We start from the raw sequence: 13,051 nt of genomic DNA, 5'->3' as shown, positions 1-13,051 counted from the left end.
CTACTAATAGTTACAAGTTCTGTGTTCCTAGAGTGGAATAGTTAACGCTCCTCTGAGTATAGAACTAGCTGTTAGCTCTACACTTCAGCTTGGATAGGAAGTACTGGCTTTCCCTATACTTTCATCTTTACGAGAAAACATACTCAAGATAGTGTAGCCACTTAACACAGTGGGCCTAGGCTGTCGTTGCTACTTCTGGGTACACAGTGGATACTCGATAAATATTTTATGAATAAATGCATATCTCTCCTTATCTCTTCGGAAACATTTTATTCTTCCTGAGCCTCTCTCAGTGTTGGCTCGGGAACAGAAATTACTTCTTTCACGAGAAGTTGGGGTTAGAATTAAGGTAGCCAGCATAAGCTGGTGTGGAGCCTGACTTTTATTATCCTTAGCATCCCTCCCCATACCTTCCTCCTAGTAATCTTCACATTTACCATAGCTACCAAAGCTTATGAAAACTATTTACATTTGACAATAGCTTTTTAAGCAGTACTTTCACATGCCAGCCCTCATTTAAGCCTTACAACTCCCTGAGTTTATCATCCTCTTTAAATCTTCTTTAACAGGTAGGGAAATTGTCACCAGAGAGGTTAAGGGATTTACTGACCCTAGAGGCCTTGCTTTATTCTGTGATATATTTGTTGTTATCATTCTTGTTTTATAGATAGGGAAATTGTCATGAGATTAAGAGATTTACCCAAGGACATTCAGTTAGTGACCTGAATTTGAACCCCAATTTTCTGGCTCAGAAGATCATGCTTTATTTACTGTAGTACTCTGCTTCTATATTAGCCCTTCACTGAGCAAATTTAAAGTTTCTGAATGCTCTGCTTTCCAGCTAGCAAAGCTAATCTTATTCTTTCCATGTTTCTACCCACCAGAGATCAAAGGGGAATCTTTACTGTGGGGTTGGTGGGAAGTATGTTTCTGACAGCCTTACCTGGAACTCATTGTTACAAGGTCATAAATAGAAGTAAAAGTTTAACGGTACTATATACATGGATTTATTCAGTTAACAGACACTTATCCAATGTTTATCGCCTATTAAGTAACTAAGTGCTCTGGAAATAATGATGATCATAGTTCATGTTGGTTAGAAAGAAAATAAATATATTGGTAGGCCAATTTATGATATAGCATTATTACAGAACCGTAACAAAGTTCTGTGAGAGCATGGAGACGGGACTGGTCCTGTCATCCTTGGAGTGAGAGGGATTACAGAGATTTAGGGCATTGTAGGGAAATAGCATGTCATTGGCAACAGGGTATGAAGGAGCATGTGTGCATGTTGAAAGAATGGTGGCTACTTTAGCCTGTGGTATAGAAAGAACAGTAATGGCAGGAAGTGAAAAGTGACTGCAGGGGTAGCCAGTAGTCAAGATTATAGAAGGCTTTGAGTTCTTCTTAGGAACTTTGGACTTTACCTTCTAATATCAGAAGCTTTAAAAGTTGTTTTTTAAAAAAGAAATTTTTTGTTTATTTTTAGAGAGAGGGGAAAGGGAGGGAGAAAGGGAGAGAAATAATGATGTGTGAGAGAAACATGGATTGGTTGCCTCTCATCTCGCACCCTGACCAGGGACTGAACCTGCAAACCAGGCATGTGCCATGACGAGCAATCAAACCAGCGACCTTCTGCTTTGCGAGATGATGTCCAACCAATTGAGCCACACCAGTCAGGGCCCCTAAAAGTTTTTACGTAGAGTAGTATTGTTACCGAGCAAAAGGGGGTTCTTTCACATGGCACCTTGGTGTAAAACCCAACAGAATGTTGAGGAAAATAGGTCTTTATTTACAATATTCCAACGGGGTTGGGCTGTGAGCATTCCTGCTCAGAGCCCTGTTCTCCCACAAGACCCAGCACTTCCCTTGCTCCCCCAAAGGTGCTAAACCTAAACCATACCCAGAAGTTCTTTATTCCTTATCTGTCAGCTGTCTCCTTCAGGATCTGGGGTACATTGTCATCAGCCACTGTATAATAGTCTAGGATGTCATCAACGTCCTTATAATAGTCCAGGAAAACATGTGCCATGTTGCACTGGATTATGGTGAAGTCCAGTAAAGGACAAGTCCCAAGAGAGTCCTCTCTGCATGTAAAAGTCCAGAAAGTCCAGGTCTGCAAAGCGGAGTCCTTGCCAGCTTTGGTGTCAGCTGAAGGCGGCATAATCAAAACAGCAGTGTGCCTGCTTTCTTACTAGCCTAGGCCACGTGCCCGAATTATCCCTACGAACTGCATAGTTGCTCCTTTCTTCTCTCACACTGCATGGTCCTCTCCCCAAATGGCTGCTGCCTTATTTTTAAATCCCTGACTGCCGCCTGTGACTCAGGGGGTATGGTAACTGGTCTTGGCCATTAGCAGAACCTTGCACAGGCCCCGTACGCTCTTTTGTCACCATTCTGTGGTCAAAGCCCCTCCCATCTCCTTGGCACTTGCAAGGCCACGGTCATTTGCATAACTAAGGCACTGGTTATTGACCATAGATCTGCAAAGGCATCTCTCAGGAAAAATGACGGTGCTCCACTGAGTCCCATCCCCCATTCTCCAAACCACGGGGCTGTGGGGAGTTTTGGGGATGGTCTCTGTTACAGTATCATGGTCAGATTTACAATTCAGGGAGATACTGGAGGGATTCTGGGACATGCCTTAGACAGAGAAAGACTGGTGGCAGAGTAACCCGAAAGAAGATTGTTGCAGTAGTCCTGGCCCGGTGATGCTGTACTGCACATTCATGCCATTTGTAATAGTGACAATGCCTTTCCATAGTATATATGCACAGAAGGCCTCTGGTTGTCAGAGTGAAAATTATTTAGTCTAATACTCTTTTTAGATGGTACATGGATGGAGGGACACATGGTGAGACAGAGAAACTAGGTTCATAATGAGAAAGTAAAATGACATGGTGATGTCACATGGTTAGAATACAGCCAAAGCCTTCTGCCTTAGTCCTTGCATTTTCTTTTATGTTCTCTTTAAGAGAACACAATCACATATATATGGAACATTTCTAACTTTAAAAATGTTTTTAAAAGGTTAGGACAGAAGGAAAAACCATTGTTCTTTAGAATAGCCTGTTCTATGATGCTTTTAAATATTGAATATTTTTTAAAAATTTGACTTAATGAATGACTTTTTAGTTTCTTATGTGTATTCAATGAGCTATCATGTTCTAGAGTGTAAGTTAATGTTTTTGACTTACCACAGCACATAATAAAATGCCGATATGTACATTGTGAATTTTTTTTTCCTGAAAAATGAAACTCAAGGTACAAAGCTCTGTATAAAATTCTGTATAGTTGCTTTGGTTAGTGAATGAATGTTAGTTTCCTGCCAACAGTTGCCTTTCTTTGGCCACTGTTACTCCATTCTATTATTAGCTTCAGTCAAAGAGAACCTCAGTATAAAGTTTTTTTCATCTTTCAGTAACTTTATTATCACAACCTTTGGATGTTCATTAATTCAACAAACATTTTGACTGTGGCTTAGGATACAACTTTCTCAAGATTAAGTCTGTCTTATAGCTCCTGAATTTTTGCTGCTGTTTGTCTTATCTTCCAGTATCTTTATTCTGTTGGGTTTGTGACTTTAAAAATCCCTTTACCATTTTTTTTTACTGGGATTTTGGAGTGAGAGTTGCTAAGTGGGTATGTCAAATTTATTATTGTTAACTGAAATCCTCTTATCTCTAAGCATTCAAATATTTTTATTTGTATCTTACTTGCATTTAAGCTATCTTAATGTTAAGGATTTTGATGTTTTATCAACTAGTCTAATCTAATATGTCAGGTTACAATTTTGTAAATTTAAAAAATTTTCAATATTTTTAGTTATTTAAATTTTAACTTTTACTACGAATCCAAGGTTAAAAGAAATTTCATGTTTTCAATTTAAATTATTAACTTACATTAAAAAAATTCTTAACTTGATAAAACTGTATTGACTGGTATATAATCCTCTTTAATTCTAATCATATTTAATCTTTATGGTTATAAAAAGCAGTGGTTGTATTTATAGATAACTTAAAAATACTTCTTTAATACTGTTTATGATCATTGGAGTTTTATAAGAACAGAATAAATAATGTATATCATGCAGATATGAAACTTGCTTTTTTAAAGTAATTTAGTGCTGAATATGATACTTCACTATAAAAATTTTACTTCAAGATTAAACAAGGGGTGCGATTGAATAAAATTTGATAAGATCTAAGAATTCCTTTAAGAAAATTTTTTTTCTAGATATTTCAAATTTCTTTTTAGCCCACAGCTATAACTTTATGTTGTTAAAGAATAAATATTCAACCGAGTAAATTTGAAGATCTTGTTTCTTTTTAACAACATATAGCTTTCTTTATTTTTTAATTAAAAAATTTCAATTACAATTTACATTTGGTATTAATTTTGTATTAGTTTCAGGTGTACCGCATAGTAGTTGGAACAGTTATATACTTTACAAAATGTTCTTCCTCCTTACCCCCCCCCAATATTTCCAGTACCCACCTAGTACCATACATAGTTATTACAATATTATTGACTCTATTTCCTATGCTATACTTTGCATCCCCAGCTTTACTTCTTTTAATTCAGTTATTATTCCTTAATATACCAGTATTGCTTTAGCTAGGAGCCTTTTTTTTACACCCCAAAACCTTATTTTTCTAATAATATTCTGTCTTTTTGTTTTTAACTGTGGTAACATATGTGACTTTTTCATATGCAAGAAGTAGTGTCTTTGTTTTGCCTGTCTGTAGCATTAAAATATTATGGATTTTCAAAGATTATAACCCTTTTGGAGCAATTAATAGGAGAAATGCTCTTTTCATAGTGGTATTTATTTTTAAATAAATGTAAATATTTTCTTATGAGAGTAACAAAGTTGTATATTTTTAAGTCTGTATCTTAAAAATCTTTGGTTTTAGTATTCCTCTTATTTTCTTTAAGCTTGAACTTACCAGTTTGGACTGGTATGTAATATCCACATATCATGGGATAAATAAAGGATTTGTTGGTTAAACTTTTCTAAGATTTGAAAGCCTTCCTTTATAGGTACAAACGTACACACACACAAATATAACCGTATCATTATAGAACACTTGCAGTTTGGCAACAGCAACTTCAATGTGAAGTAATCTTTTCTCTAAAATAGTTACACAGACAGAAGAGTATTTGCAAGACTCAACCTGTAGTAAATTTAAAATACCAAAATTTTTTTTAAATGCCTGAAATTAATCTCTGTTCTTTTTATTTTATATCCAGATAAATCTTTTTATTGTGTTTGTGTTTTTAAAATTAAGTTTTAACTTGCTAAAACATAAATAAAGTATACATTCAAGCATGAGCTTTATTAATGTCATCTGGTAGCATAATCTTTTTGAAAGAATATATCTGTAATAATAATGGTTCAGGATAAAAAATGGATTCTTCTTGATTAGAAACACTTTTACTTGAAATTTAAAAAAAAAAATTAAAAATATCTAAAGCTGATATTTCTTTCCACAATAAGAAGTTAATAAATAAGGTTTGTACAAAGATAATTTTTTATTTGTGAAAGAAAAGTAGTCAATCTATTCTTGGTAGTTCACAAATACCCCATGTTTTAAAAAATTGGCATTGATTCTCAAAATAATGAAATCTGTAAGAGTAATGGTTTGTATTGGTTTTAATAAATACTGTTTAGAATGTATGCTACTTTTTGTTCAAGTTGATTACCGTTTATTTACAAATAAGATAATTTATTATTGATATAGTTTGTTCCTTCAGTAGTCATATTGACTAGGCATAGGAATGACACAGCCCTGATTTCAGGTTGCTCCCAGAAGCATAGAGGAAGACAGACAAATAAACATCTAGGAATGGCATTAAATTTATTTTGGGGGCATTAGAGAAAACTTTCTAGAAGTTTTAGAATACTATTGGGGTTAGCTAGGTTATTGGGAATAGTGGGGGTGGGGAGAAAGAGGAGGCAAGGCAGAGAACAGGACAGCACACATAAATGCAGAGATGGATGAAGAAGATACAAGAGCAGGGCATATTAAAAGAACTTTGGTTAGTTTGTCGGGCTGTTACACAGGTAGAAGGAATGTGCAGAAGATGAGACTAGGTTAGATTATGCTACTATAAAGAATGGGTGTATGTTATCTAAATTTCTTGATTATAATAATTGTAGTAGTAGTGGTCATAGTGGTAGCACAAGTAGCAGCTGGGCTAATATTTATCAACTTTGCCTCATTATATTTTTTAATCCTTAGTGTCCTTCCCATCTTATTTTCATAGAGTATTTTTATATTTGAAAGTTGAGACAAATTTAAGATAGCATTATAAGCAACTTCACTAGTTAAGTCATCTCTTATCTTAAATTTATAGAAATAGATAGACCATAGTTAATATCACACATTTGGAGTGAGACAGGATGTAAATTAATGTAATGATTTTAAGCTTTGAAGGTTTCTTTTAAACAGACAACTTAGTTCTTTGAACTTTTAAAAACAGCTTTATTGAGGTTTAAATGACATATAATAAAGTGCACATTTTAAAATGTACAGTTTGATAAGTTAGACATATGTATACGCCTGTGAGACAATCACCATAATGAAGAAAATGACTATCTGTCACTCCCGAATTTCCTCCTGCCCATTTGTAATCCCTGCTCTGGTCCTCCTTATCCTGCTCTTTCCCATGCAAGCACTGACTACTTTCTGTCGCTATAGATTAGTTTAAAGATTCCTTAAATGTTTAAAGATCACCTTGGATCTGTTCTGTAGTTTCTTTAAATGTGTTCTCCAGGAGTAGGTAACATTTACCAAAGTTCCTAAGACACATATTTTATCCAGAGAAGACCTCTCATGTTCATTTTGAAGCACTCTTAAGAAGGGGTTCAGCAGAAGAATATATAGATTTTAATGAACTCATTATCTGTCTCTGTTTAGAGAAGGATATTTGCCAACAAATATCCTTCCATGTCACTGTTTTAAATGGTTGCATAGTATTTTTTCCTATCGTTAGATGTACCTGAATTTTTTGAGACAATTTCTCCCTGTTAGATACTTAGGTTGTATCTGGTTTTTTGATAGACATACAACAAAGAACTATCACACTCTTACTGTCTGTAGGGTACTGTTCAAGGAATTGATTTGCATAAGACAGATTGGACCCTGCCTTTAGGAATTTATCTCATAGTGGAAGACAGAATGAATGAGCAAACCAGTGAATGAGGCTGTTATAGATTTCTGATCAGCACCATGAGGGAAATAAATAGGGGAGATGTGATAGAGTGCTTGGGCTGGGGGGGTGGGGGAGATCCACGCTGCTTTAGAGAGGCAGGTTAGGAAGTCTTCTCTAAAAAAGCAGCCCGAGGGTTGAGAAGAGGTACAGGAAGACATTCGTTGGAAAGGGCATGACAAGAGCAAAGGCTCTGTCTGGTATGGTTGTATTTTCTTCATAGAGTGGCAGTTAATTAAAGACAAACTTTTGGGGGCCTTTCTTAATGTTGTTTTTGTAAACAAATTCAAAGAAGGGAATATTTCCAAATTTATAAGTGCTATGTGAAGAGGGATACATTTGAGAAATACAGTGTGTATACTGATGCAACTAATGGAAAAATAATTAAAGGAGTAGTTATATAAGATGATGGGTAAAAAGTTAGGGGTCTTTAGGAAACAGAAAAGCTGAGAAAATTTATTCATTCATTCAACAGGTAATGAGCATCTACCATGTGCAAGACAATGTCGTAGGTGTGTAAAGGCACAGGAGTAAATAAAACTGATAAGAGACACTTCCCTAATGGGACTTGCATGAGACCATAATCAAATATGAACTATTAGGCAGATAATAACTGTTTTGAAGAAAACTAAAAGAATAATTTCATATAATTGTTATATTTTAATAGTTTTAAAATTATTTCCAACATGTATTATCCTAATACTTATCACATTCTGTTATATGTGGAAAATCATCTAATGTACCTACATATTTCAATCTTTTTTTTGTATTTCTAAATTGTGTGCAGAGGTTGATTTCATGCATTCTTGTGATTTTTAGCTGGCATCTATATGTAGTTGATACTTATAACTGCACTTTCACTAAAAGTCTTGTTTCATACCATTTTTATGTCTCAAATGGGATGTCTGGAAAGCAACTCAAGTTTAAATATAGAAGAGAGATTACTCATCCCACCCCCAGCCCCAGCCTGCCCTTTTAATTCCATCATCATGTTTTTGTGTCATATCTTGTATATGCTCTATTATGTCTATTTTAGTAACTTAGCTCTAAGGTTGGGACCAAGAACAGAAGTGTATATATAGTGCACAGAATTGTTATTTTAACTATAGAGCTAATAAACATGAGATGCTTAGGGAAAAAACAGTATAGGATAAGTCCCAGATAATTGGGTTACTAATGAAGTTTTTCAATTTAATTATAATATCAGTGTTTTTCTCCTGATTATTTTTTTCTGTGACTTGTCAATTTCTATTTGAACTTTCTAGTGTAAATGTATATTAAAGTTTAGATCACATAATGTGTTAAGTCCAAATAGATTAATAAGGACTTCAGGATTAAAAGATGTTCTCTAATTCTGATGAACTGAGATTTAAAGATTTATTTCCTTACACCTTTTCTCTTAAGAAATTTTGTAAGATTACATTGAGTTTTTCATTCAATGCCTAATATTTATTTCTTAAATGAGTTAATAAACTTTGCTGTGGCTTTTCTACATAAAGGAAACGTTTAAACTCTTCTCATATTTTCAAATGGAGATTTGATTTTATTAAGTGTTAATTTTATATTCTTCATATAGTTTGTGATATATATAATGGTTAATTGGGAAATGGAAAAGTTTGTTAATATTTATACAGCTTTCCAGGTTGTAAATGGTTTTACCTTTTTTCCTAGGTTTGTTAAAGTTTTGCACAGTAGGGTTTTGCGGAATTGGGAGCCTAATTGATTTCATTCTTATTTCAATGCAGGTAAGTTAGTTTTAATCTAGAAGACAAACTACTTTCACATTCAAATTTGAGTTCTGTGATCTTCTCCTGGTATATTCTAAATATATTAGGAAGCAGTTAAGAATACTTTTTTAATTTTTCTTCGGATGCTAGATCCAAGAGATCATGGCTATGCTTCCAAGTAGTATTTTACAGCTTATGCTCTACCAATTAATATTTCTAAAAGATATAATACTTTCATAAAAAACAACAGATTCTATGATCAAATATGACTTGTAAATATGAGTTCAACTGAGTTAAAGAGGTATCTTTACTGGATAACTTCTCAGAATCTTCATAGGTTGTATTATGAATCTGTAATAAGGGTTGAGGCTATTTCTCAAACTTACTGTTTCTTTTCCTGATAGTCACAGCCACATGGTCAATTACTATAATCAGATATTGAAGGGAATTTGCTATTTACATATGAACATATGGAGGTAGAAGCAAGATTTTCTTTTACATAGGACAGGCACTCAATTAGTATTTTCTTGGTTGCAAATTATAGAAACTGAAATCCAGCTAGCTTAAGCCAAAATGAAAAAAGGAATGTCTGGGTTCTCTGGAGATAATTGAAGAGTGGGGCTGGTCTCGGGCAAGACCAAATCGACATAATCAAACGGTGTATCAGAACTCTCCTGATACTCATCTCTCCTTCTCTGTGTTCGCCTGCTTCTCTGCTGCTGCAGTGGTGTGGAGGCACGCATAGTGTGTGAACTGCTATCCTTAGGCATTTAGAAGTGCCACCAGATGTTTTCTGTTAAAATTATACTGAACTGGTTGTGGTTAACTCATGAGGATCTTAAATTAGAGAAAGATGAATTTATCATAATAAATGTCACAAAAGAGCATTTCAGTAAGCACTTATGGAGCACCTAATGTCTTCAGCAAGTGTGTCAGTATGTATTTTGATCATCATCAGTTTTTCTCTCCTTTCTCATATAGTATTTCCTCTCCTCAATTCGGTCTGCTTGATGCTATCCTTATGCTTTGAAAGAAAGTCAAAATCTAAGAGATTGTTGGTGGCATACTGTGTGGAGGGTACCATACTGTGAGGAGGAGGCAGCATATGGACCAATAAGATATCAGAATTAAACAAGGAAAATATTTGGTTTTAAAGTTGGAATTTTCCTGTCTTTATTCATAAACATATGCTTAACCAAATATCCTGCCTCCTCTCACTGTGGGACAGGCAAGCAGGCATGAAGAGGCTAAGGTATTTGTGCACATATGTTTAGAAATGGGTTTCTCACATTAAATGATGATCCAAGGAATTTAATGTATTATTGGGATTCTTTTTAAAAAAATTTTTTAAAGATTTTATTTATTTATTTTTAGAGAGAGGGGAAGGGAAGGAGAAAGAGAGGGAGAGAAACAATCAATGTGTGGTCATCTCTCGTGCACCCCCAACTGGGGGCCTGGCCTGCAACCCAGGCATGTGCCCTGACTGAGAATTGAACCAATGACCTTTGGTTCTCAAGCCAGTGCTCAATCCACTGAGTGACACCAGCCAGGGCTATTGGGATTATTTAAGATATCTAAGATTCAGTGTCTTTGAAACTCAACCATTTAGTTAATATTTTCACATTGGTTCTTTCTTTGGTGATATCATTACTTTATAGCTTTGTATCAAATTATAAAGCTTATTTGATTTTGCCACTGCTTTCTGGTACATGTATGCCTAAACTTTTTAGAATAAATAGTTCTTTTCTTGAAAGTCTGGAATTGAGACTATTATATTAAGAAATTATTGACGTAGATTTAGAGTGTTTGAATTTCTGCAATACATTTCCCTAAATAAGATATTATAATAGAAATTACCTTTAGACTGCTTTCACATTGGGGGAAAGTAAGTCAGTGTTAAGATGCAGCCAAATAAGACCTATAGCCTTATTCTAAGTGTCATTTAATATACTTAATGTGATGTTGACCCCATTAGAAAATTATTTTTTTCAGCAAATTAAACAAGTTTTTACTATAAATATCATAAACTATGTCACAAATAAAATTTTGTTACAAAGATATTTTTTCTAATTTCTCATGAACTTTCTACTTTTTTCCATCACATTTTTGTTTATTCTTCTTTCCTTCTTCATTCTCTCCATTCCTGATTTTTTTTTTTTTTTTTTGCCATTAAATATTATTCCCCAGTGAATAGCAATGTTGTTCTTTTGGGCTACGATCCCAGAAACATATTGTACATGAACTCAAGACCTATAAAAACATACTTTGCTTCACAGTGTTTATAACAAAAATTCAGGAAAATTCTCTTAAAAAATAGATCTAGTTATTTTATCTTAGAACAAAAAGATAAAGTCGTCGTCGTCGTCGTCGGCAGCCGTCCGTCTCGAGAGACGATGGTGTAGCTTCTTAAGAGTCTATCTGCACCGCCGAGAATGGCTGTGCAGTCCGACTCGGGAGTGACACGGTATCTGTCTCCTCCCGTGTTGAATCGACATCTTGTGATGACGCTGAAGCTACAGAGCCTGGGCAGGGTGATATGGAGGGTCTGCTGTTGCCCATGCAGCAGACCCCCCCTCTCTTCGCAGCTGAAGGGTCCAAGGGAAAGACGGAGTCAATACAGCTTGGCTTCAGGTGCGCCGCAGGAGTTGCCGGTGTTGACTACAACGTCGAACCGCCTTAGGGACTCCGGCTCCGGATTTTCTGTCAGGGTTTACTCCCTTAGCCTTTCCCCTGAAGAGGTATGCCGCAAGGCAGCGGAGGTTTTTTGGAGTCAGAGTTTTCCTTCTCTGATGTACCCTGACTGGAAGATCGAACCAGCGACACTTAGCTCGCAGGCCGACGCTCAATCCACTGAGCTAAACCAGCCAGGGCCAAAAAAGATAAAGTGTAATGCACATATTGCTAAAAAGTAAACTTTACATGTTATTATATATACTGAAAATACTTTCATGAGTTTATTTGTTAATAAACTTTAGAAGTTTCTTTCTTCTTTTTTTTTTTGGTGGTGGTTCTTAAAAATATGCAAGTGGCACTACATGAATGAATGGCATAAAACCATACACAGAATTCAGTTCTTTTGTGCATTCAACAAAAAATCTAAATACATGTGAAGCATATAGTCTTTCAGTTATAGGTAACTATTGTGTATAACTACTACATATTTATTCAAAGGCAATTCCGAAGATTTTAAAACATTCATCCTGCCCTGGCTAGTGTGACTCAGTTGAGCATTGCCGGTTCTATTTCCAGTCAGGGCATATGCCTGGTTCTGCGTCCTGTCGAGGCAGGCGGGAGAGGCAGCTGATTGGTGTTTTTCTCTCACATTGATGTTTGCTCTCCCTTTATTTCTCCCTCCCTTCTCCTCTCTAAAATAAACAAAGAAAGAAATATTAAAAATAAAATAAACACTTATTCTTTTGTGCTTGTGTATTTTTTAATACACTATGAAGGATAGATTAGAGAATTTAAGTTCTTTTTTTTAATCAGAAAAAAAAAATACTTTTATTCTATTTAAACCTTTTCTCACTCACACAATCTGGACATTTTAAATTATACCCAAACCACTGATGTGTAGTCTGTCAAACAAAAAGAAAAGAAAGTTTCTTCTGTTAAGTGGAGACAAGACAGCCACAAATCAAAAGGATGAAAATGGGTAGTTTTAATGTAGAAAGTTGTTAGAAGGAAGTGTGTTGGGATCTGTGACAGTTTTTAAAAATTCTACATATTATGGAAGAAATTACTTTCATTTTTATTCCCATTAATATTACAGAGTAGATTTCCTTAAAGGAGTAATAGTTAAGCAGAAATTCAGAAAAACTGCATAATCTCCAAGACATTTATGAATTCTATAAATAAATTTATCAAATATCTCAATAGTTTGACATTTAATATATGTAACTCATTTTAGCATTGAGTTATATATTGCTTTTGTATTATTTCTTAACTTTTATGCACCAAGTTGGACTTTCCACACATAAATTTCTTGAGGAGAAGAAACTTTTATTAATCCTATAGAGCACTAGCAATATGCAAAACAGAGTATGCCCCCAGAATTTTTTGCTGATTTGAACTGAATGTAGTATGCCTTGTGAAAAGTGTGGCTTTGTGCC

At 34.9% G+C, this 13,051-nt stretch overlaps 1 protein-coding gene across 3 annotated transcripts in view; it reads left to right on the top strand.

Annotated features, from left to right (window-relative positions):
* Positions 1-13,051, top strand: part of TM2D1 (TM2 domain containing 1) — a 48,934-nt gene that overhangs the window by 25,731 nt on the left and 10,152 nt on the right. For 2 of the 3 annotated variants that reach the window (XM_090269548.1, XM_090269547.1), the window contains exon 5: positions 8,887-8,960. The exons of the other annotated variant lie outside the window; for it this stretch is intronic. In XM_090269548.1, coding sequence (XP_090125674.1) covers positions 8,887-8,960 — 74 coding nt within the window. The remainder of the gene's footprint in view (positions 1-8,886; positions 8,961-13,051) is intronic. 3 annotated transcript variants of the gene reach the window in all.

The sequence above is a fragment of the Furipterus horrens genome, unplaced genomic scaffold (assembly GCF_987537825.1).
Source record: "Furipterus horrens unplaced genomic scaffold, mFurHor1.1.pri manual_scaffold_3, whole genome shotgun sequence".
Classification (NCBI taxonomy): Eukaryota; Metazoa; Chordata; class Mammalia; order Chiroptera; family Furipteridae; genus Furipterus; species Furipterus horrens.
This window is presented reverse-complemented; position numbering and strand designations above follow the sequence as displayed.